This window comes from Dermochelys coriacea, chromosome 10, assembly GCF_009764565.3.
Source record: "Dermochelys coriacea isolate rDerCor1 chromosome 10, rDerCor1.pri.v4, whole genome shotgun sequence".
Lineage (NCBI taxonomy): Eukaryota > Metazoa > Chordata > Testudines > Dermochelyidae > Dermochelys > Dermochelys coriacea.
In genome coordinates this window covers 48,201,273-48,226,973 of record NC_050077.1, presented here as the reverse complement: position 1 = coordinate 48,226,973, position 25,701 = coordinate 48,201,273, and the positions used below count along the sequence as shown (strand labels likewise).

The 25,701-nt window shown below is 41.5% G+C and overlaps 1 protein-coding gene across 9 annotated transcripts in view; it reads left to right on the top strand.

The window, feature by feature from the left end:
- Positions 1–25,701, top strand: part of SIN3A (SIN3 transcription regulator family member A) — a 60,900-nt gene that overhangs the window by 16,928 nt on the left and 18,271 nt on the right. For 5 of the 9 annotated variants that reach the window (XM_043494608.1, XM_043494612.1, XM_043494609.1 and 2 more), the window contains exons 2-11: positions 4,079–4,303; positions 7,070–7,246; positions 9,394–9,500; positions 10,106–10,445; positions 13,552–13,803; positions 14,452–14,604; positions 14,931–15,089; positions 16,901–16,990; positions 18,529–18,647; positions 23,768–23,978. In XM_043494608.1, the coding sequence (XP_043350543.1) occupies positions 4,115–4,303; positions 7,070–7,246; positions 9,394–9,500; positions 10,106–10,445; positions 13,552–13,803; positions 14,452–14,604; positions 14,931–15,089; positions 16,901–16,990; positions 18,529–18,647; positions 23,768–23,978 (1,797 nt within the window). In that variant the 5' untranslated portion in view covers positions 4,079–4,114. The remainder of the gene's footprint in view (positions 1–4,078; positions 4,304–7,069; positions 7,247–9,393; positions 9,501–10,105; positions 10,446–13,551; positions 13,804–14,451; positions 14,605–14,930; positions 15,090–16,900; positions 16,991–18,528; positions 18,648–23,767; positions 23,979–25,701) is intronic. The other 4 variants (XM_043494610.1, XM_038418159.2, XM_038418161.2 and 1 more) reach the window with 3 other exon arrangements.

Genomic DNA, 25,701 nt, shown 5'->3' with positions numbered 1-25,701 from the left:
TGAGCTCTGACAAGCAGCAATCTGAAGTTTGGTCCACATGCTCACTGACCATTACAGAGTGAAGGTTCATGTATCTTTGGACCTGGCCTTTGGGTGTAGTTCTAGGAGCTGCTTTCAGACATGAGGTATCCTAATCTCCCAGTTAGTGAGCCTGCATGGTATATCCCAATCCAAAATATCAGACCTTCCATCATAGAAATGAGGCTTTTGGTATACTCTTGTAAACTCGCTTTCTGCACAGGAGCATCCACCAGTCTGGAAGCCCAGCCTAGTGTGAGTTCTAATTGGGTTATTGTCAGTTTTCATACTTGGTTATATTAGTATTAGCATTAGATGATGAGTAAGCATTCAGCTAGAGAGCCGAGGCAACTACAGTGCTTGCAGGGGAGTGGAGGTGCCAAAGCTTCGCCTCTGCTACCCATCACTAAGAGAGTGAGGAGGAGAAGCCCTTTCCAGGTTTGGACGGACTGCTCACCCAGTAAGTGAATTTACACGAGAAGGATAAAATTTGCCTACATACCGTGCCACTCAATTATTGTTTACTCTGGTGTGCAAGGCAGCTGTCCAACTTATAGCATGTAACCTCTGTGTGTAATTTGTGCAAAAATGCCTTGGATCTTTAGTAAATATTAAGAGCAAACAGGGCCTGGTTTTAAGCTTACATCCAAAATATCCCCATATAGTATCCTGTGTGGAACTTCATTGTCTGCCTTGGGAAGCTAAAGGGTTGAGTTGACCCTGTAAGCATTTTAAACTGGTCTACCAGGCAGTCTAGGAATTCCAGACTTGATGGTTAGACGATTAAGCCAGCCTTGCCAGCAGATGACTTGTAACTGATAACTCATCCTTGCACCTCTGCAAGACTGTAGTAAATCTATAATCTGAGATCTTCTGTTGCTCCTGGGAAGAAAAGGCTGACCTTGTAGTCCCAGGTGGAATTGTAATCCTTATAACAGGTAAGTGTGCAAGACTCTTTTAGCAGTTATTTGTCCTTTACACAGCCTTTTATGCAGCTCAGCATCTACTTTAAACCTTGACTAGCCCAGCAAAAGTGAAAACTGGAATGTGTTTCTTTGGGCGAAGACATGCAAACAGCAGAGCTTTATTAGACATGCACATTATATTAGATGGTCTCCGCAACTGTATCTTTCACTTCAGTGTTTCTGTATTCTGGAATTATACCCCTGTGCAGGTTATACATTAGGCCTATTATAGCTGGTTCACTTTCTGCTTGGCTGCAAACTGAATTTGGATTGAAAAGTTTCATGCCCAGTTTGTTGGGGAGAAGTGAGAGGAGAGAGAGCATTAACTTTGTAATTGCTGGAAATGCTTTTGTGATGGTTGCATTACTGATGGTATGCTACTGCTCTGTTAAAAGGTAAGGAGTGAATTAAGCCTAGAGAGACTAACAATATAAGAAGGGGGAGGGGACAGAACAAAAATTAAGTGGACACAGAGGGACTTACCTCTCAGCTGCTCAATATTCCTGAGCACGCATTGTAAGTGAGTGCTGTCAAGGCTTTGCTTTGACTTGACTTAGGCCTGGTCTACACTACAGCATTAGATTGACATCAGGCAGCTTACATCGACCTAACTCTGTAAGCATCCACACTAAAATGTAGCTCCTACCAATACAAGTTGCCCTGTATGTCAACTTAATAACTCCACCTCCACGAGAGGCGTAGTGCTTAGGTCAATGTAGTTAGGGTGCCGCATTGTCTGTGTAGACACTGTATTACTTAGATTGCCAGTTGGCTGTCAGCCTAGCGCGGGGCTCACAGCTGGAGTCTCTGCCCCCCCCCCCCCCCGGATGGGGACTTCAGCTGTCACTGTCCCACATGTTTAAGTCAGCAGAAGCTCCTGGTCAGGGCGCACACCACCGACAGAAGGAGCAAGGTGTGGACGTGAACCATCTCTTTAATTACTGTGGCAGCTATATGTTGACTTAACATGTCGACTTAATTTTGTAGGGTAGACATGCCCTTATTATCACAATGTTGATGTGAAATCCTAGATGGTGCTTCTATCAAAGGTGCATGGCCAAATTCTGCTGTTTTACTTGTTTAGATTCCAGCTGTGCTATCTGTAAAATATTTTTTTACAAAGCTAAAATGTTTCTAAACCCTAGGAGGGTAACAGTAAATGAAATCATGGGGCAGATGCTGGAGTCATTTGCAGAGTCCAGTCCAAAAACAGCAGACAAAACCAGGAAAATCAACTCAATTTCTCCTGGATTTTTGTCTTTCTGTTCTCCAGGTGTCACTGTGGTCTGCTAGGCTCAGTACCCTATGAATTAGGTTTTTAGTAATTTCCTCCTCCTCCTTATTCCAGAGTTTATTGATCAGTATCAGATGGCCCCTCAAAATAGATAGGGTAGGTTCCTGTTGGGAGGCTCTCTTCTGAGAGATGGAGGAAGCTTCACAGTACAACTTCATCAACTGAAAAAGTGAGATCCTGCAAGAAGGGAAGAGAAAGAAGAACTAGTGAAGGAGAAAAGAGGTTCCAGGGAAAGCAGTAAGAAGTTACACAATTAGTCTGTACCTTCAAAGGCTTTCTTGAATACTAAGAAGCTACACATGGACTTTTGATACATAATTTGTTGTGCATATACTTATACATACATATATTGATGATCACTGTTTGTCATCTGGTTGGCTAATTAAGCACTCAAACTGAAGAGTTAGTATAACTTCACAACTTAGAATTTTTTTGGAAGCTGATATTTGAAGTGAGGCATGAAGATTGTTGGTTTACCGTGTTTTTTGGGGTGAGCCCAGTTACATCTGCTGGGGGACCGCTTCTGTTAGCTTCCTTGCTAGCAGTGAATTGTGTTAATTACACTGAAACTGACACGGCTATATATTTGCTTTGGAAAGACCCAGGTATATTCCAGACCGCAGAGAAAAAAAGTTTCACTCTTTAGGATGTGGTGCTGGATTGGAGAGAGAGACTGAATGTGTTTGAACACTCTCAGTGGTTGTATGAAGAATAAGTAACTTCTCAGGAATGACATTAACCGTCACCACCTAGAAGGAAGCATGTTGAATATTCTGGCTGGAAAGGAGAGGTCATGCAATTAAAGAGAAGAATTTACAGAATTTGAAGGGGTGGGATGGCAGAAGAATGACACAAATTTAGAGTGAATTAGGGAAACGCTGTTTGGATTAGAGCAGTACCATATGCCTTTTTGGATGTGTGTTGCAGGAAGATCTTGAGGGAGCTGCAGGTGGGTTGTTCATTGTTGTCTTCTGATGTTCTGAGGAAACATTGAGGCCAATTTTTGACACTTAGCCCTGCTCCACTTTGTGACACTGGTGATCTGCAATGACACTGGGAGTGTTGGGTAAAACTTATTGGAGAGGAATGTGGAATCAAAACTAAATTTACTAGCAAGTCTGCAGTTTTTTCTTGTTCTGGATTTACTACTAACTTTATTTCAGCATGTAAAATCTGAGAGAACCTCATCTTTTGACCCCTAAATTATTTAGAATGAAATTCCCTACCCATTCCCAAAGCTTCTTGAAACCCCTTCCCACAGGGCAGGCTAACATCCTACCTGGGCTGTTGTTGCTGCAGGTTCACAGCTGACATACTATGAGTTTTACACTTTCAATGTAAGCACTTAAAAGGCCTTCAGCTGTCCACTGAAGATTCACCACCACAGTGAAAGAGCTACTTGGATTTCTGTTGCCAGAAATTCCTCAACCATCTCCAGTCTGTGTAGTATGCAAATGTGGCTTTATTCAGAATCTACATATGTTAATGATGTTCAAATTAGAAATGTACTTCAGTTTAGTTTGTTGAAGAAATTATCAACTTCTACTTTCAACCTGAATATTTGAGTTGTAAAACAGGCTAGTATTTAAAAAAAATGCAATTTTACTATTTCACCTGAAAAAATTAATCCAGATTCCAAACCCACGTCCCCCCTCAAAAAAATTACCCAAGAAATAATTAAGTTAAATGGATGCCCAGAAACCTGCCTTACCTATGCTATGCCTCCTGTTGATGAGCTCAGCACTGTATACATTGAGGGAGAATGATTAATCACTTCTGTTTATTAATTTAACTGTTTTAGCAGGTTTTGTAGTGCTTCCCTGAGCATGAGTTCAGAATGAAGCGGCGATTGGATGAGCAGGAGTCACCGGTGTACACGTCACAGCAGAGACGTATCACCAGCAGCACAGAAGCTTTCCAACACCAGCACCGTGTGCTTGCTCCAGCACCTCCTGTATATGAGGCGGTTTCGGAGACCATGCAGTCTGCCACTGGAATTCAGTATTCTGTGACTCCCAGCTACCAGGTATGCTCACTTGTTACTTAGTGTGAACAGCAATGACTGTAGAATGCAAGATGCATGTTTAATAATCTATGGTGGGGTTCTACATGTGACAGCAGTTATTATTTTGCCAAAAATGGCCTCTTAAATTAAGACCCCAATTTAACAGTATATTTAAGCATGTGTCTGATTTTTAAGCACTTGCTTTAAGTCCCATGATTTTAGTGGCAACTGATCATAAGCTTAAAATTAGGTATGTGCTTAAGTACCTTGTTGAGTTAAGGCCTAAATTGGGGATCCTTGTACCCTGATCTCTGAATTATCTCCAATTCAGAAGTAGGCCAGTAAGTGGGTTTTTTTCCCTTTTAAGTAGGATAGTTTGTCCTGCAGCCACTCAACCTTTGCTGTGATCTTTTCAGCTCATAAACTCAGAAAGACTGGATTGGATCGATACTTGGATGGGAGACTTCCAGGAAAATCCAAGTGCCGCAGGAAGTGATGTGGGTGATTGATTAGGTGGCATTCTTCCTTTTGAGATCCTGACCTTTTGTGCTTATTAAAGGAACATTGCCAATTTGAAAATCGCATCATCTGAAAAATTTTTACTTATTAATCTAATAGCAGCGTGTAAGATTTCTATAAATGAAACACTAGAGAGAAATATTTGTCCTCTATTTTTCTCAGTGTTTGTTTAGTTTTTTCCCAGCATTCTATAATCATCCTTGCCTTGGTTTTGTTGCTGGTCAGTTGCACTTCCTGTCTCATGCACTGGGCTGGGAAGCATCTCTTGTGCACATGCTACCCCAGGCTCTCCAAAAGGATGTTCACTACTAACAGCAATAGTAGGCAGATAGCAGGCAGGCATGTACTCAGAGATGGGGATAGAGGTCTGGAGAGTTGGCCCAGGTAAGTTAGATGTTGCTCTCAGGCCTTCTTAAGAGTCTTCTAAATGTGAATGGAGGAGCAAAAATCCTTGCTTGTTTTTGTTTTGTTTTGAAGCAGGTTCTCTATTAAAAAAACTGGATTTTTAAATCAAATTTTAAAAAAATTCAAGCTAAGTATTCATTAAAGAATTTTTCAATTTAACTTTTTGCTTGTTTATGATGTATAAAGGAGGCCTGAAAAGTATATGCTCAAAAGAGTTTGTTCTGCTTGTCTTTCCTGATTTTTCTAAAGGTAAGCATCAAGTTTGGGTATTCCCAGGTTTTTGCTGGAGGATCTCTCGGAGGTCCAAAGGAAATTAATTGAGAGGTCTAACACCTACATTGAAGAGCTATGGTGTTGAATCTTTAACAAAGGCTTTATCCAAAATTTTTGTCATTGTGCCATTAAATAGGTGGTAATAGATAGAAACAAAACCAGAATTTGAATCTCATAGAATCAGAGTTTAAGGCCAGAAGGGACCATCAGAACATCTAGTCTGACCTCCTGTATCTCACAGGCTGCCAGCCCTGCCCAGTGCATGCACACTAAACACAACAACTGAAATGAGACCAAAGTATTGCATCCCACAGGAGACTAGGCCGTTATGAGCCATGGGCAGAGAATAGGAGGGACCCAGGTGCACTGGTACCTGAGGCCCCAAAGATGGCAGGGAAATGCTTAAATGAGAGAGCTCCAGAAAATATTGGCAAGTGACCCACACTCATACTCTGCAGAGGAAGGTGAAAACCCCCCAAGGTCACTGCCATTCTGACCTGGGAGAGAATTCCTTCCTGACCCCAAATTCAGTGATCAGTTGGACCCTGAGCATGTGAACAAGAATCAGCCAGCCAAGTAACTGAGAGAGAATGCTTAGTGCCACCTTAGAGACCTGGCCACCCCCCAAATGTCCCATCTCCAGGCATGGCCATCTCTGATGTGTCGAAGGAAGAAGATTAAAAAAAAACCCTGCCAGAATACATGTGGGGAGGAGCATCCTTCCTGTCCTCTGCCAGTGGCTGGCTGAAACCCTGAAGCATGAGCTTTTTAGGAATGTAAGACATAAACCAAATGTGAGCCCTGGGGTTGTTGAGCCCTGCCCCCCACCATCACAAGCAACCTTGATCATGCAATCGCACTGATAAATTTGTCCAAATCTGCCTGAAAATCTCTTTCCCTTCTCTACTTTCGCTCCTGGCTCTTGTGGTGGTATCATCACTAGTTCTCCAGTCATCAGAGAGCCTTCCAGGCTGGACATGACCTGAATTTCTATCATAAACACAAAGAGAGGGTTCCCTCCTTTCATACTTCTGAAAAAAATCTTCAAGGCCTTTGTAAATCAGAGAAAATGAAAGAAACCAACCATTTTTTCCGCTTTTTGCAGGTAATGGTTAAAGAGCCCAAAATGCATTTAATGAATAAGGCTGTTAGTCTTGGTGCTATGGTGAGAGTACAGACTTGGTGACATTCTGCCAATTCAGAATTGTAGTTTGTATTTTTTCATCCAGAGATGCTGAAGCATTTATTTATAAACAGCTACAGTGCACAGCTGCCCGAAGAATTGGATAGAGATTCTTATACCCATTTTACAGATAGTCACCAGATGCAATTTATGCAGCATCTGTGCATTAAGGAATGGATAGGACTCGAGGCTGCTTTTAAACCAGCTTCACAATAAGCAGCTATTGTTTCACCACAGAAGTGGTTGCATTTCAGTACTGTGAGGGTTGTGCCTTGGTGAAAGGCGCTATGTAAATCCATGTCCTCATTGAAGCATGAATCGTTAGTGTACACAATTTTTCCAGTGGGGAATTTCCAAGAGCAGATAAAGCCCTAAACCCCAGCTGTTTTCTTATCTTTCCTCTCCAGGTGTCGGCTGTGCCACAGAGCTCAGGCAGTCATGGTCCTGCTATAGCGACCGTCCATAGCGGACATCATCACACTACACCAGTGCAGCCTCATGGAAGCCAGGTGGTGCAGAGTCATGCTCACCCGACCCCTCCAGCAGCACCAGTGCAGGGGCAACAGCAGTTCCAGAGGCTTAAGGTAACACCAAATTTCAATTTATCATTCTCTAAAATAGGTGTTTTGAAGGGCAGCATCTGCTTAGTTGGTGGTAGTTTCATCTGCACAGGTGTCTGATCTAACTGGATGAGAGATCTCAGGTAATAGTTGCTGGTTTTGTAGTAATCTTTTTGTAATGAAGGGCGGTTAGGCTAGATTTATGGACAACTTGGTGGGAGTTGGAACTTGGCCTTCGGCATGGTGTTCAGAACAAACCCAAGAGTCTGGCACGAGCATTATGTGTAGGGAATACAGAGCACCATGTAGTTTGTGCTGTACCAGTGTTCATCAGCAAAACCCCTGACTTCTGTGACGTGGTAAACTTTGTGATGAGCTTTAGTTTGTGTAGCTGCCTAAATGAATGGAAAAATCACATTTTATTGACTGTCAAAAGTAAGTATTGCAGTACTGTATATTCATTCAATAAAATCTTTAAAGCTATCGACTTCTGTTTGTGTTATGCTGCTGCAGAGCAGGCAGCAGTTTCTGAGGCCTGTGCCAGAAGTTTGGGGGTAATCTGGGGCCCTTGGCTATTGCATATGTAATACCAGCCTCCCAGAAGAGCCAGTTGGACTCTCTGTTAAAAGCTTTCCTGATGAGCCACAGAAGCCTGGAATTCATGACTTGAAAGCTGGCCCTATACACTGTTAATATTTCAGTATGAAGAAGGGGATTTAGGCTGTGTAAGCCAAAGACTCCCCCTCCCGTCTCCAATAATGCATTTTCTTTTCAAATTCTGTAGCAAAATAATGAAATCTGGAATTCTAATCAACAGGTTTAGGGAGGAAAGAAGGGGGGGCCAAGGAGGTTTGATGCAGAGCCCATGTGTGAAAGGGTTAAGCTACCATGGCATCTAGAGGCTTTTCTTTGCTTTGTGTGGGTGGGTGTAGAGGAGATGCTTGGGAGTGAGCAAGGCTCTGTTCTTAGACTGTTTGTAGTAAATTCTCTTAACCCCCTCCCCCAACCAAAAATAACACATTGAAGTGGTTAAATTCAGATCAGCTGTAGTAAGAACACATGTATATGATTTTATGTCTATTTCTTACTCCTCTCCTTTGGAAAACGTATTGAAGTGTCTTTCATTTTCCCACATTAAAACAGTAAACAGAGCAACAGAGTGCTTGCTTTCCTGGGGACCTAGTTTCCCATATTCTGGGATCAGATTCTGCTCCTTTTGAAATCAATGGCAAAACCTCTGATGGTTCAAGATAAGGCTTTAGATGAATATGGATTAAAATCTTTTTTTAATTAACTTTTTAATTAACTTCAGTATTTCCCATACAATAGAACAGGAACAACTCCAGTGACGGTCTCAGATATTATTCCAGAAGGCTTCTATTGCATGTAGGAGCTTTCATACCTCTAGACAATCTGGTAATGAGCAAAGTGGGAGATGGATGGCTCTTGCATGTATTCATTTGTAGCCTGACTTTCAGATGTAAGAAGCACCCAAAATTCTCACTGCGGGCTGTGGTTGCTCAGACAGCACCTCCTGAAAATCAGATATTGGTATATAGACCATTCGTAAATAGAAACTAAGTGTCCACATGGCCTTCTTGCTGTTTGAGGTACTTCCGAGTTAACATCCACAGTTAGCATTTTCCAAATCTTTATGAGCCAAATTGAAATGTCTGTCTCACGAGTTTTTTTTTTTTTTTTTTTTTTTTAAAAGGGCAAGTGTGTACCTGGCAGCACTAATGCATGGAATTTCCTCCTAGGATCCCCTGCCATGTTTATTTTTAGACTTCAGTAATAATTTCCACAAAAAAAGTAGGAAAAATAGTGCATGTCCAGCTCTGAGTTTTTACTAGCAATCACCCCACCCAGTGATGAAATGGTTACTTTGAAGTGTGTTCACTGTGACTATTTCTGCTGACACATACATTGCATCATCACAGAAAAATACCAAGATCTTTCCAGTGTGAGCCCAGCAATAGAATGTGGCTGTGTCAAATGGTCAGATAGCACTGATTATAAACTAGCCAATGTTATGATCAGGCTGCTATCTAATTACTTACTCTTAGTGGCTTACTGTAGGCAGGTGCCTTTCCAAATATGTGTTCATGTGCAAGAGTGGGCACCCACTTTTCTCTGAGGTGTATTTTTAGCTCCTTTTATTTCGCTCTCAGGTGGAGGATGCCCTGTCCTATCTTGACCAGGTGAAGCTGCAGTTTGGTAGTCAGCCTCAGGTCTACAATGATTTCCTGGACATAATGAAGGAATTTAAATCTCAAAGGTAACAACTTATGTTCTGCTTTCCTCATATTAGATTAGAGAGAGTGTGTGTACGTGTGTGTGTGCGCACACGCATGTGTGTTTGGGAGATACAGGCAAGAGATGGTTAGCACTTTCAACTTTGGGGATTATTCATCCCTTGGTAATCTCTAGAGTCCTTTTCCTCCTGTTCGCTCCATCCATGCTGCTGGTTGGACAGTGCTGGGAAGTGCAGTGTTGGTCAGTATTTTCCATTCTGGAGCCCAAGCCAATCCCCTCATTGGTGCCAAATCTCTGCTTAGAAAGTTGGAGTTCCCAGGTTCAGTCCTTACAGCTAATTCATTTGGTTGTCTGCTTGCCAGTAGCTGCAGAGCAGTCAGACTCGTGACCAAATCACATTGAGTTAGTGTTATTTGGTCAAATAAAATTGGCTTTAACATAAGAACAAATTAAATAATACATGAGGAAGAACCAGTTTTGTCTTGTTTCCTGGCTTTGTCACAAGCTAGTGATGGCTAGATAAAAATTTGAATGGAAAGAATAGTGCAGTTGTGTGGGGTTCCCAGTTTGCCAGCGAGAGCCCCTTTGCAAGATCTGTGACCTTTCTATCTTTTTGTTCCTTTTCAGTATTGACACTCCAGGAGTGATCAGCCGCGTGTCTCAGCTCTTCAAAGGTCACCCTGACTTGATCATGGGCTTCAATACCTTCTTGCCACCTGGCTACAAAATTGAAGTGCAGACTAATGACATGGTGAATGTGACAACACCAGGGCAGGTTCACCAGATCCCCACACATGGCCTCCAGCCGCAGCCACAGCCGCAGCCTCAGCATCAATCCCAGCCTTCAGCACAGTCGACCCCAACCCCAGCACAGCCTGCGCCACAACCACCGCCTGCCAAAATCAGCAAGGTGAGAGACTTTGGATACCACAGGCAGACTGAAATACCTAGTCCCTGTTTAGAAATGGTAAGGAACAAAAGGTTGCAAAAGGCTTAATGTTTCATCAAAGGAAATGTAAAAACTGAAATATCTGTAAAATCACTTTTGCAACTTTTTCACATCATGAAAACTACAGTAAACATGTACCAGTTCGGCTCCACAGCAGCAGCTGTGAGTGTGCATGTGAATGGTAGGATGATCACTCATGGAGACCATCTTTGGAGAGCGGTCATTTTGCCTGGTGATATGATACAAGTGTGAAAATAATCAGTCGCTGAACTGCCAGCACAATGAAAAGAACCATATGTGAATATAAATGGTTCTGCAGAATTGTCTAGAAAATTACTGACTTTGGAAAAGTCTTAGGATGTAAAGTAAATTTTAGATGGAATCCAAAGTGATGGATTTGGTCCAAAACTTCAGAAACTCCTTTTTTTAGTTTTAGATTTGGAGCAGGCAAATTCAGGTATGAAGTGGTGACTCTATTTTTGTTACTGTATCAAAAACCCTAGTTTGTGCTCGTGCCTAAATAGTCTCTTTGGCTCCAGCTTACTTTCCTTTCTTAAAAGCTTTCATTTAAAAAATAAGTAAATAAATAACCAACAAAAAAAACCTTACGGATTAGTTTGGAAATATTGCTTTGATTAAAAAATGAACTTGCTATGCAAAATCAATAAATTATTTCAAACCTTTCAATTGGAGACTACGAAAGGAGATGCAAGCCAATGTTATACGTTTTATTTGGGGAAAGAAAGAAACCCAGAGTCTCTAGCAAAATGTGGTAGATACCAATATCCGAGGATGGTCTGGTAGGCCCAGATGAATGCCTTTTTTAGTTAGCTCAGTTGCATTTGATATGGGGTCCCAATAAAGCAATAGATAAATATTGAACAGAGGGGACTTCTCGATATTCCCCTACATTATTTTTGTTTTCTGCTGAGAAACAGAAATCCTGATGAAAGGATTGGCAGCTGTATGAAACTCTCATGTAGAATTTTCCATTGTTATTTGCAGTGTTGTAGCTGTGTTCGTCCCCAGATATGAGAGAAACAAGGTGGGTAAAGTAATATATTTTATTGCACCAACTTCTGCTGGTGGAAGGGACAAGCTTTTCAGCTTCACAGAAGTCCTCCTCAGTCCATATGAGAGAGAGCTCTATGAAGCTTGAAAGCTTGTCCCTTCCACCAACAGAAAGTAGTCCAATAAAAGATATTACCTCACTCACTTTGTATCTGTCATGTAGAATTTTAACAGTTGGGGTCATTAATCCCTGGAACAATTTGCCTAGGGACATGGTGGATTCTTCTTTTGAAGTCTTTTTAATCAAGTTTGGGTGTCTTTGTAAAACATGCATTCTAGCTCAACCAGAAATTATGGACTTAATGCAGGAATCACTGGTGAAATCCTATGTCCTGTGTTATGCAGGAAGCCAGACTAGATGACCATAACCTTCCCTTTCTCCAACACTGGTAGCACGCAGCAGGATTCTCTGACAATTAATAGAACCTTGGAGTGATGCACTATTGGTAGTTCTCTTCTGCCTTTATATAAAAATAACATGCAAAAAATACAAGAAGAGAACATTAAGGTTGGTTGCAAAGTCAAGCACTCAAAAATTAAGAAATCTCAGATTTCAAGTCCCTGCTCCAAAGCGTGGAAGCCCTAGAGCATCTTAATGAAATGGTTGTAAGCATTTTGTTTTAGCATGGGCAAAACATGCTTTTCCTTGATCTCCTTCTCAGAACTAGCTGAACTGTTTATGCTGAAACTTTAGCCAGAGGCAGATGCCAGGCATAAGAAACTTGAGCTTGAAGAGTTAGTTTGACAAAGTTATAAGCAACTGAAAACAAGGTCTTATAATGGTTTAATGTAGTTAAGTTTAAGCCAACCTTAACTACAAGTGTTGTTACCAGAACTGCCAGTAACACTCTCCAAAATACAGCTTTGATGCATGTTGGAAGGCAGTGGAAGGTGAAGTATTTTCAGTTGCATTGAAAATTACCAGCTCCAAGTTGGCTCTAGACCCTTCTGTGATTTTGTTGAGCCTCCCACTAAAGGGTAGCTGTGACGAAGTGGGAATGGTCTTAATGTTTTCTCTGAAACATTTCTCTGTGTGGGTGCTTCAGTTTCCCTAAAACATTAAGAATATTCCCACTTCGTCACAGTAGCGACCACATTTTAAAATCCTAAATTGATTTTCATATTTGTTAGTCAGTTATGTGACTGCTAACTGAATATTGGAAAAGGAAAGTATCTTCAGATTCAGTTGCCTTGCTTTATGGAGTACAGGATATCTTCCTAATGGAGACAATAACTAGCCACCATGGAACAAGTTAAGTCTATGCGGTTTGGTTCCTGTTAATTTGAAATATGAAGACAAAAATGGCTCTGCCAAAATCAAGTTGCTCTGTGATATCAAAATGTTTCCTCACTACTTGAAAGGTGAGCTCTTCCTCTGTTTTACCAAGTGTGCTTTGCATCAGCTCTTTAGATGATTGTCACATCCTATGTTAGTTTTCCTCCGTTTTCTTATATGTATTTATTCGGTACATCCATTAATATTCAGAATCAGTTTTTGAAAATGAAAATAAAATTCCATCCAGGATCAACCATTAGGAAATTTTCTTGTATGGATGAGCTGCTTATTGTTAAGATAGACAACATTGACTTAGTTTCAGTGTACCTTTCCTCTTCCATCTCCATCAGTGCAAACAAAAATTTGCTGCAACACTCCAAGCTGTGGAATTAAGAACACCAAGAAATGAGCACGCCACAACCTCCAGTGCTAAAACATATGGGTGGGGCTATTTCACTGGGCATTAGTATCATCAGGGTATGTCCAGCCTACTCAGCCTCTCCATTGGTCAAATCAAAGTATCTTGGGTAGACTGAGAGCTTGCATCTCACAGAGGTACCCTGTGCATGGTGCTCTGCTGTTGGCATCAGTTGTGGGAACATCTCCTCCCCTTCTCTGCCCCTCTCCACCTCCCCCAGTCCCCCGCAGGTTATTGTGTGCGACTGATTTTGCTGTGTTCTAATACTACGTGTTCTCTTCCTAGGATTTGATCTGAATGAAATAAACTATCGCAACACAAATCTCTAAGACAAAACTAAGTGTCCCTTTTCTTCTCAGCCATCACAATTGCAGGCACATACGCCAGCCAGCCAGCAGACTCCCCCAATTCCTCCATATGCATCACCACGCTCTCCACCTGTGCAGCCTCATACACCTGTGACAATCTCTCTTGGAACCACACCGTCCCTGCAGAACAATCAGCCAGTTGAGTTTAATCATGCCATCAACTACGTCAACAAAATCAAGAATCGGTTCCAGGGACAGCCAGACATCTATAAGGCCTTCCTGGAGATCCTCCACACGTATCAGGTTAGTGGAACACTGTATACGTGCACTATCCATGCAGGTGCTTTTAAGTATGTATAGATGTGTGTCATGCCTTACCATAGAAAATTAATTTACGCCTGTATTGTGTATTTGAAGGGGGTACGCGGAAGACTGACGTACTCAAGTAGCAAATAATTAGCTAGAGGGAGAGTGGGGGGCAACTTGTTTATTTCAAACCAGTTTAACTTTCGTGAGTTAACAGTGCAAAATCAGCATTCATCTGTAGTTTTAATTATCTGAAATAGTGGGCAGGAGTTTTAAACGCAAATATTGTATGAACCTGGGGCATAGAGGGGTGATGGATATAATGCATCTACATACGGTAATGTGAAGGAGAGAGAACAAGCTATCCAGCATCGGTACCTTGTCAGTTGATGTTTGCCTCCTGAGCATTTGGAATGATTCTTTGTTTTCAGAGGAGCTACCAGGCACCATATTCAATTTTTCTTTCGGTTGCTGATTTTCCAGTTAGCGATACAGGAGCAACAAACATAAACTCTCAACTCAGAGATGAATGTTTTGAGTTGCATTAAGTATTGCTCCCTAAGGAAAGAAAAGCAGAAACTAGGGAAAGCAGCTGTAATGGTTCTTGTTTCCTTTGCTCTCTCACATCCCCCGTTCCTGTGACAGAAAGAGCAGCGGAATGCCAAGGAGGCAGGTGGTAACTACACACCAGCTTTGACAGAGCAGGAGGTGTACGCACAGGTAGCGCGCCTCTTCAAGAACCAGGAGGATTTACTCTCTGAGTTTGGGCAGTTCCTGCCAGATGCTAACAGCTCTGTGGTGAGTTTAATCCCGCTAATTTAGTTGGTAGAAAGCTGGCTATGCAAGAAAACTGAGTTCAGAAAAGTACACTGCTTTCCTGTTTGCAAAGTGTGTTTTCAAACAGTCCTTCATTGCACATGGGGAAAAGAGGGCAGGGAGTACAGTCTCTGCTGACAGATCTTTAAATGCGACTCCTGTACCTCAAAGACCTGTTCTAGGACTATAATCACTGCTGTAAAATGCACTGGTCAGCTTGAGCTAAGGTGACGGGGTTTCACATGCACCTTTGCCCCAGTGCCAGAAGCTCACATTACTAATAGTCTTGTGGGGTTTTTTTAAATAAGCTGTTAAGCAAGACAACTGCAGAGAAAGTGGAGTCAGTGAGAAATGACCATGGTGGTACAATCAAGAAACCCCAGCTCAACAACAAGCAACAAAGACCCAACCAAAATGGCTGTCAAATCAGACGGCACTCAGGAACTGGAGCAACCCCACCAGTGAAGGTAAGAACATGCATAGTTCACAGCTTTTCTCCTGGAAGTAATGGTAATGGGCGAAAATTGAGGGCACAGAGTAGAATGCACTTTATGTACTTGTTTATATTGAGGCTCAAATTCCAGGTTATGAATAGATTGAGGGCGAAGGAGACCTACCCAGCTTCTAATTAGATCCTTTTCAGGTCTGCCTTTAAGTGCAGGACTTAGTAGTATCCATACAAAGAGGGCTAAAGACTTAGATGTAGCCTGTGTGAGCGTGGCAGTAGTTACCAGTGGAGAAAGAGGAACAGTGCTTGCTTTCTTCTCCTGTGTTGCTAGAGAATACACAGGGATATGTTTATTGATTATATTGTTTTATTTAATAAAGCAGCATTTGGAGGGAGTAGATAGGGAGAAGCCTCAGTAAACTTGACCAAGTGACAGGTTGTCTGAAAAGCTTGCAATGCTGTTCTCAAGGCATTTGGGGGAAGTAAAAAATGGGGAATAATTATTGTGTATCCCAGGGGTTGCATTAAATCAAAATTCAGTGCAGGTACATTGGGCTCTTGTTTGTTCTTCCCATGATAAAAGTAATTTGAGAGTTCTGATGAGTCTGTGTTCTGTTAACCAAGACTTGCTTTTACAAGCTACCAGAGTTTCTGGGTGGATAAAGCTTTGCAATGAAACAGAAATGGCAAAGGGTCTAGTGTTTGGGTATTGAGGTTGTACGGGTCAAGTTTGCCTCTTTTCTCCCTGTGCTGGTAGTCTTATACAGTGATCCCAGAGCTCTACATTTTGCTTTGTAAATGAAAGGAACAGCACCCGTCTCTCTAGTAATTTAATCCCACTTGCCTCCAGAATGATGGAGCAAATAACAATAATGGTCAGCTTCCAGCAATCCTCTGAGAATGAGATGTGCAACTGTGGGAGGGAGGGATCCTTGAAGACCCTGGGAACAAATAAAAGATGAGAGCAAAGAAATGCAGAAATTATGGGGAGGTGCAAGATTGGAGTAGGTGGCAGAGATTCTGGCAGAAATCAAAAGGAGTTTGTCTTCATTGTTGTTAAGTACAGAACTAATATATTGAGGTGTATTCTGTGCAATGACTGTTGCAAGTGACTTGATGCGTTTTTTCCATCTTTGCATCAAACATTATTTTTCACTAGCAGCAAAACTTTAAATAAAGGCTTCACCCTCTCCCCCCCATGAAACAGGAGTATGGGGAAAGCAATTATGCAAAGTCCAGGGGAAACAAAGAGGGGAGCGAAGTGAATATTTTAATTTTGGGGGACCAGTAGAAACTCAAATATAATTCTCCTCCTAAAAACTTGATGTTGACTGCTCTATTTGAAAGTATAGTACATTCTTGCTATAATGAACCTGTTGAGATCCAAGCCTTTTGTTCATTATAGCCAGGGGTTTGTTATAGCAAAAAGACAATCAAAATGAATGGGGGTCTGGGGCTCTGGCTTTTAGCCCTGAGCAGTGGGGCTGAGGCTCCAGATTTCAGCCGCAGGAGAGGGAAGTGGGGGTAGGGCCCACTCCTTAGTTTCTGCCCTTGGGCTCAACATATGAGGCTGGATAAAAATTGTGCAGGTATGTGCAACGTGTTTTTATTTTGTTTTAAACAAAGTACAGTATTGTATTGTAGTTGGGCTTCAGGGAACAGGTTTGTGATAGCCAAAGGTTTGTAATAATGAAGGGCATTATAGCAAGGGTGTACTGTACATGGGGTGTCTGGGAAGTTGAAACACATCCCCTCACATGATAGATGTTCAAAACATTGTTATTGCATATTTTAATCCTCCTTTTGTGGTTTTACTTTTGCTTTTTGAAGAAGAAACCAAAGCTGCTTGGTTTAAAGGACCAGTCATTGGCAGAAGCCAGCAAACATGGGGTGGGGACAGAATCTCTGTTCTTTGAGAAGGTGAGTGATGAAATTCTGAATAGACAGTTTTGCACATCTGATTCATGCTCATAGCATATTAGTTTTCCTATCTGTGGTGTTCTCTCCAGAATGAGACTTCTGTCATCTTTTAACTACATGTGCCATCAGCTGGTCTATACATCTGATATATATTAATTTTTAAAAATTCTGTGCATGTCCCTGCCCCTAAAGTCCATCTTTGGCTCTTCAGCTGCCTTTGATCCACAGCTTTGTCCCCTCTAGGTAGGTAAAGTTGGCAGCAGAGCATAACTGTCAGGGGTTGTGGCTGCCAACGGTCATGGAAGACAAAAATCTGCAGGAAAAGGCATCTTTGTTCATAGTTCACATTCATCTCCCGTCACTCCAGGCCCCCTATGCTACTGGTGACATGACCTACCTTGTTGTGTTGGCAGTGTCAATCTTTCCATTCCCCTCCCCTGTCCAGCTGCATGAAGTGGGGGCAACTTTGCTTAAATGAGCCAGTTGCATTGTAAGCTACATTTTCCTGAGTGGGAACAAACCATGTTGTGCAGTTTTACCTATTTCTTGCCACATCTCCTGAACACACAGGCTAGACTGAGGCAGGTAGGCAGTATGAGATGTCTCCAAGTAGTCCCTTGTACTCTTCCCTGAGGTGTCCACAATTTTCTCTCTCCTCCGTTGCATGTAACAGAGCATGTGACCCCAGAAAAATGCTCATTTTAACTACATAACCACATGCTAGTGATACCATCCTGATCTCTGGGGTATGGCACAGTTTGCAGGCCAGGTAATGGTAACCGAAAGCCCATACATTGCTTGGAAAACACTGAGGTGTTAACCTAAGTAAATGTAGAAATCCTAGCAGGAGAGTCTAAATCACAATGATGAATAACCTGATGATGCTACTGCTCTATTTGATGTGAAGATGCAATTTTTTCTCATGGGGGAAGGTAATAGTGTTTTAAAGAATCTGATTCAGCTGTGTCTTATTGAGAAGAGGAGGATTACAAACACCACTTTGTGGTGATAATGCAAGCTGGAAAGTTGTGACTGCTGTAGTGTGAATTACTGATTGTTAGGCTACAGTGAATTGTTCTGTTGTCTGGACTTGCAGTTTGCCCTAGTGGATAGAGGATTACCTGTATGACGTGTCTGCTTCCAGAAGCAGAACAGCAGACAGCTGTTGTAGTCTCTGCTGGCAGTGTTCTATGAACCAGTTTTGACTGAGACTCTTCTCAGTGTTCCCATATTTTGCTCTTCTCCTTATGGGTGGACACAAGCGCAAGCAAGAACCAGAGACCCAGTTTAATTTATGTTCTTTTCTATTCTACAGAAGTTCTTATACCTTACCTGTTCACAGTAGTAGTGCATGGGCAGGGGAAATGCATTTAAATGTAATTGTATAAAACTACCAAGTCTAAAAGAGAGTGTCTGATTCTGGTTGTGTGAGTAACCTCATCTGTTCAGGATAACACCTGAGAGCACAGTATTGAGTCTAGGTTGCGCTCATTCTCAACTCTGTATTGACTCTTTTCTTCCTCCCATATGTATGTAAGGTCCGCAAGGCTCTGCGTAGCACGGAGGCGTATGAAAATTTTCTTCGCTGCCTGGTTATTTTTAATCAGGAGGTGATTTCCCGGGCTGAGCTTGTGCAGCTAGTTTCTCCGTTCTTGGGGTAAGTGGAGGATGGGCAAATCCATTTCTGTATGTGGTCAGTGCTTGGAGGTGGGTGACGTTAGGGGATCTAGTCTGTTTTTGTTCGGGTGCTAGGAAGGAAATGCTGACTTGTGTGGCCATTTAAAGAAAGAAAACTTTCAGCTGGTTCTGTGGCCCAGCACTCCACAGCTTCAATAGTTTGACTGGGCATCTGATTTCCTGAGCTACCTGCAGCACAAAGTGTGTGCACCAGAGATGGAATGTTAATGTTGACTAGTTTATCTGTGTGCCCTGCTGTTTGCTTAATTCTTTTCACAAAATAACTGGTAGGGAGTTGCCCTTACAGCAGTGAGCTAATACCAGTTCACCTCTGAGATCCAAATGTGTCACCTCTGAGGTTCCTGTCTCCTCCAGCCCTCCCTAAACACTTCATATTATGAATGTAGGTGGCAAATTGCCATGTGCTACTATCAGGCCTATGAGATAAAAGGAACACTAATCATACTTTGAGATCCTTTATAAGTACTTTATAAATTCAAAGTGCATTAGATTTTAGATTCTTCTCTTTGGCTGTCCTTCATTGAAGCAAAAGAACAGCCATTCTTACTCTGTTCTTTCTTGCACATTGTCACCTGATTTGATGACTGCCATTTTCCCTTTCTGGTGAAGTGCCTGAAAGAGGCAGCTTTGTGGCTTCCTAGAGACTGCAAAGAATGAAAAGGCAGCTAAGAGGAGTGCACAAGTGGTGCTGTTATTACTGATCCTTTTACCCTTCTTCAGAAGATCAAACAATGGTGCCCTAGCAGCCTCTTGCTTTGTGATTGTGAACTATTTCCCCCCATAAATATAGTAATTTTGTCTTAACTTTATGATACAGAACATACCAACTTGAAAAAAGAATAATTGCTAACTTCCAAAAGTTAGTAGAGTCACGTGGACCAGATCAATTTTTGCCCCAAAGCAAAGTAATGTCCAGAACAATACACACTGAAGTGCAAAACTGTAAACGAAGAGGGTACAAACCTCTCTTTGGGAGTTGATAATGAACAAAACAATTCCACTGTAAGTTATAGCTGAGACTGTATGCAAGTTTTATATACATTAGTTATCCTTACATCACTTTGGGGCTGCAAGGTTAGTATTCCATGCTGCTCTAGACATAATTAGAACACAAGACAGAGAAGGAGGCAAAGCGAAGATGATGATAAATTAAATCAAGACCAGAGCCTCGTTTTTCTGGCTGCTCTACAAATGCAATATGAAAGACTGCTGCAAACAACTTACAATCTTTGTTTCGCTTCATTGAAACTTGGCAAATTTTGGGTCATTAAGAAAGAGCCTGATGTTAGCTAGAAAAAGTAATATATTAGACCTAAATCAATAAAAATAACTTTTTAAAATTACTCTTCCTCTCATGTATCTTGTGTGTTCTGAGCTAGAACAGGAATTATCTATATCTGGAAAGGTACAGTAAAGCTCACTTTATTATTTTAGAGCTGGGCACATTAGTCCCTCTGTCATATAATGACAAAAATGCAATAAATGAGATGATTAATTAGCATTAGTAATAAGGCTAGAAGCTTCTCTTATTGCTGAAGCTTTGTAGGAGATCACAGATGTAGGACGGGAAGGGGTCTTGATAGGTCGTCTAGTTCAGTCCCCTGTGCTGAGGCAGAACTAAGTATTGTCTAGATCCTGCCTGACAGATGATTGTCCAGTTTCTTCTCAAAAACCTCTGAGGGTGGAGATTCCACAACCTCACTAGATAATTTGTTCCAGTGCTTAACTATCCTTACAGTTCTAATGTCTAACCTAAATCTCCCTTACTGCAATTTAAGGCCACTACTTCTTGACCTGTCCTTAGTGGTTAAGGAGAATAATTTATCACCCTCCTCTTTATAACAACATTTCATGTACTTGAAGACTGTCGTCATGTCCCCCTTCAGTCTTCTCTTCTCCTTACTAAACAAACCCATCATTTTCTTTTTCTTACCCCCGGCTCCCCCACCTATTTCCTCATAGGTCATGTTTTCTAAACCTTTAATCATTTTTATTGCTCTCCTTTGGACTTTCTCCAGTTTGTCCACATCTTTCCAGAAGTGTGGCGCCCAGAACTGGACACACTACTCCATTTGAGGCCTTAACAGTGCTGAGGAGAGTGGAAGAATTACTTGTTGTGTGTTGCTTACAACACTCCTGCTAATACATCCCAGAATGATGTTCACTTCTTTGCAACAGTGTTACATGGTTGACTCGTATTTAGTTTGTGATCCACTATAACCCTCCAGCCTTTTCTGTAGTACTCCTTCCTAGGCAGTGCTTTCCCATTTTATATTTGTGCAATTAATTATTTCTTCCAAAGTTTGCATTTGTCTTTATTGAATTTCATCCTGTTTATTTCTGAATTCTAATCCTGTCCTCAAAAAAGCTCGCAACCCCTCCCAGTTGGTGTATTCCACAAACTTTATAAGTGCACTCTCTCTGCCATTCTCCAAATAATTTATGAAGATATTGAATAAAACTGGACCCAGGCCAGATCCCTGTGGGACCCCTCTCGATATCTCTTGCAGCTTGATTGTGAACCATTGATAACTACTCTCTGAGTATGCTTTTCCAACCAGTTGGGCACCCATCTTTTACTAGGTTCATCTAGGCTATGTTTCCCTAGTGTGTTTATGAAGAGGTCATGTGAGACTGTATCAAAAGCTTTACTAAAGTCAAGATATATCACATCTTCTGCTTCCCCCCCCTTTCCACAAGGCTTGTTACCCTGTCAAAGAAGGATATTAAGTTTATCTGATATGATTTGTTCTTGACAAATCCATGTTGACTGTTACTTTATTGCCTTCTTTTTTTCTAGGTACTTACAAATTGATTTTGATTTGCTCCATTATCTTTCTGAGTACAGACATTAAGATGACTGGTCTGTAATTCCTTGTATTGTCCTTATTTCGCTTTTTACAGATAGTTACTATATTTGCCTTTTTTGAGCCCTCTGGGATCTCACCTGTCTTCCAGGAGTTCTCGAAAATAATCACTAATGGCTCGGAGATCTCTTCAGCCAGTTCCTTAAGTATTCTAGGATGTATTTCATCAGGCCCTGGTCACTTGAAGACATCTAACTTGTCTACATAATTCTAAACTTTTCTTTTCCTATTTTAGCCTCAGATCCTAGCCCATTTATACTGATGTTCATTGTGTTAATGTCCGAGCACTGCTAACTTTTTTTGTGACAACTAAAATGAAAAAGGCATTTAACACTTCAGCCATTGCTGTGTTTTCTGTGAGTGTGTTTCCGTCTTCATTAAGTTAATGGACCTGTCCTTGGTCTTCCTTTTGCTTCTAATGCATTTGTAAAATGTTTTCTTGTTACTCTTCGTGTCTCTAGCCAGTTCAATCTTGTTTTGTACCTTGGCCTTTCTAATTTTGTCCCTGTGTGCTTGTGGTGTTATGGTTTTTTTTATATTCCTCCTTTGTAATTTGACTTTGTAATTTTCACTTTCTGCATGCTTTGTTTTGAGTTTCAGTATGTTGAAGATCTCCTGGTTAATCCAGGGTGGTCTCTTGATACATCCGTCCTTTCCTATGCACTGGGATAGTTTGCTCTTGTACCCTTATAAGGTCTCTTTAAAAAACTGCCAATTCTCCTGAAGTCCCTGAGACTTGCTTCCCACAGGATCTTACCTACCAATTCTGTGAGTTTTCTAAAATCTGCCTTCTTGAAGTCCATTGTCATAAACTCTTATTTCATTATCGCTTTCACCCAAGCTGCATTCCACCTTCAGATTCTCAGCCAGTTCCTCTCTTTGTTAGACTCAAATCTAGAATAGCCTCTGCTCTAGTCACTTTCTTCACTGTCTATAATAAAAAGTTGTCTCCAGTGCATTCCAAGAACTTGTTGGATAATCTGTGCCCTACTGTATTATTTTTCTCAACACGTGGTTGGGTAGTTGAAGTCCCCCATCACTACCAAGTCCTGTTGTTTTGGATAATTTTATTAGTTGTTTAAAAAAAAAAAAAAAAAAAAAAAGGCATATCCACCTATTCTTCCTAGTTTGGTGGTCTATAGTGGGCACCTACCATAACATCACCCTTGTTTTTCTTACCTCTTTTATCTTTACCCAGAGACTTTCAACAGGTTTGCCTCCTATTTCTATCTCATCCTCAGTGAAAGTGCATACGTCTTTGATATACAAGGCAACCCCTTCTCTGGTTTTTCCCCTGCTTGTCCTTTCTGAACAAGCTTATCTTTCTATACCAATAGTCCAGTCGTGTGAATTATCCCACCAAGTTTCTGTGATGCCAGTTATGTTGTAACTGTGATTATTCACTAGTATTTCTAGTTCTTCCTGTATTGGTTTTAGTTCCTAATAAAGTCTTCAGAGAGTAAGATTATTTTTTCACAAGCAGAATCCACTTCAGTTACCAATATCTATGTGCTTACATATCAGCTGGTATTTTCTAAATCTTCCACCTAATTGTGCAACGCCAACTGAAGCTTTGGTGGTGTGAGGTTCACTCTTCAAAGGTGGAATTTTTCTTCAGTGGAGCCCTAGAATCAGTATTCAACTTCTTTACCCCTTTCCAATCAGGAAAGTAATGATCTATTTTAAGGCTGAGTCCCTGAATGGCAGATAGGTTAGAAACCAGCCAACTGACTTTTATATCTAACCTAAATGGTCAGAGATACAGTTTGAAAATGTTGTCAGAGTGTTCCTGCCAAGTCTTGTCTGCTCTGGGAGAAGCTGCAGACTCAGTTCCTCATATGAATCCAGCTTTTGAGATGAGTGAGGATGAGGCAGAAGAAAAGTGTTTGATCTCAGACATCATGGCAACAGCCTCCCAGATGTGAAGGCATTTGCCACCAAAAAAAAAAAAAAAATAGCCTTCAACATGAATAGAAGCAGGAGAAATCTAAAGAAAAACAGAATGACTTTCTGCACTGGCATCCACTTACCAGGCCACCTCAAAGTGCAGCTGAGTGGCCTAGAGTCTTTTGTCCCCAGATGTGACTTTCAAGGGCTGTCTTGGACCGTCTCTCTCAAGTGTCAGCTCTGACCCAATACCTTAGAGCACTGGTATTTGATTTCTAAATCGCTACAGTTTTCAAGGCTTTCTTGTATGTTTCTTTTCCCTTAGGAAATTCCCAGAACTGTTCACTTGGTTTAAAAACTTTCTGGGTTACAAAGAGTCTGTTCACATGGAGACATTTCCAAAAGAACGGGCTACAGAGGGGATTGCCATGGAGATAGACTATGCCTCTTGTAAGAGACTAGGCTCCAGCTACCGAGCCTTGCCCAAGAGTTACCAGCAGCCCAAGTGCACAGGGCGGACTCCGCTATGTAAAGAGGTAAGGCACTCTAGCCAAAGGAATTGCATGCGGGGGGGAAGCCCGTTTCCAGTCTGCTAGGACTTGAGTGATAGCTGGTAGAAAGGAGCAATAAGGGGAGTTGACTGCATAACTCTAGTATGCTGAAAAGTTGCAAAGTCAAGCACTCAGAAGTTAGGAAATGCTAAAACTTGCCAGTATAATCTTAATTCGCCCACATGTGCAAATGTATTATGATATAGTCTTCAATTTCATCATCACATACTATTTTTGCCACAAAACCCCTGCTTCATTCAGTAGTAGTGCTGCTACCAGCTGTGTGAGAGTGTGTGTGAGAGTGAGAGAGTGAAAACAGATTCCTACAAATTGTGTTTTCTGAGAATTCCATAAAGTTTTCCTTAGTTTCAGTTGTGGTATGTATGTACACCAAGAAAACTTTATGGGATTCTCAGACTATATAATTTTAAAAGAATCTGTCCAATTTATAGAGACGTCACAGATCAACAAGCAGAGTTTCATTTTCTGGTCTCCTGGCAGGAGGCGCAAAGTCAGGGGATGTGCACAGTCCTTGCTGTGCTCTGTAATGACCTTTTTTTGATCAATGCAGGAATGGTGCTGGCTAGTACTGTTTACCTATCAGCTGAGGAAGGCTAGTGGTTCTGATGTGGGTGGGATAGGGACTTTTACAGGAGATTAGCTAAGTTCCTAGTGGTTTATAGGAGGGATTAAGAGGATTCCCTGGAGAAGAGGGGAACCCCAGAGCACAGCTAAATGTCTTGCCTAGATGACTGTGAACATCTTTGCCACCACAAATGTTGTCACAAGATTCCATTTGAGGGGATAGGCAGGGCTTTGCTCATGATGCCATGGAGAAGGAAAGGCAGGATGTAGCTGACCAGTTACCCGCAAATGGAAGTGCTTTTTTGTTGTAGGTGATAAGCATTTGATTGGACTGATGGTAGGCTAGCTTAAAATAACATGGTGAAAACCAACTGCATCATTTGAAAACCTTGCTGTAACATGTCTCTAAAGGATGACCTATATGGTATCATAACAAACCCTGTCTTGCAGGAGTTTAGTGATTCAACCTCTCACGCTTCAGGGTCTGTGAAAACGGGCCAAAGTTTTCAAACTTACTTGGCTGAGATTGGTCTCCCAATCTGTATTTTGGCACCTTGCCTCTTTTTTCAGAGGTTCTGAGAAAACCCAGTTCCCACTGAAGTCGGTGGAAGTTCAGTTGCTCAGGATCTTTGAGAATGAGGCCAAGGTGCCAAAGTATGGATTTAAGCACCTGACTAGGTTTATATCTATGTTTGAATATAAAGTCCCTACAAAAAGCCATAGGCACCTTAACAATTAATTATACTTACAATAACCCAGTGAGACCACCCAGCATCATTAAACAATCGTATTAACAGAACAAATTTAACTCAGCCAGCCAATAAATCCAAAGCAACAGAAAAACTACTTTCACCCTTCTTTTTGACTTCCCTAGGAGAAAAACCCCTAGCTTTCCCTGCAGACAATGTCAAATCATTGGCTTTTGCAGTGTGCCCAAAAGGTCGAGTTTTGGCTATAAGGGGTCCTGTGGTATGTACAGGAGAGAATGTTCACCAAGGAAAAGAGACCATGGATGTAGGGAATCTGAGAATCCTTGTCAGAGGAACATGTGATGATATAAATTCGGGTGTCTGCTTCTCTGAAGGCTCAGAGAAAAGATCCATCAGTCTTCTGCTTTTCTCCT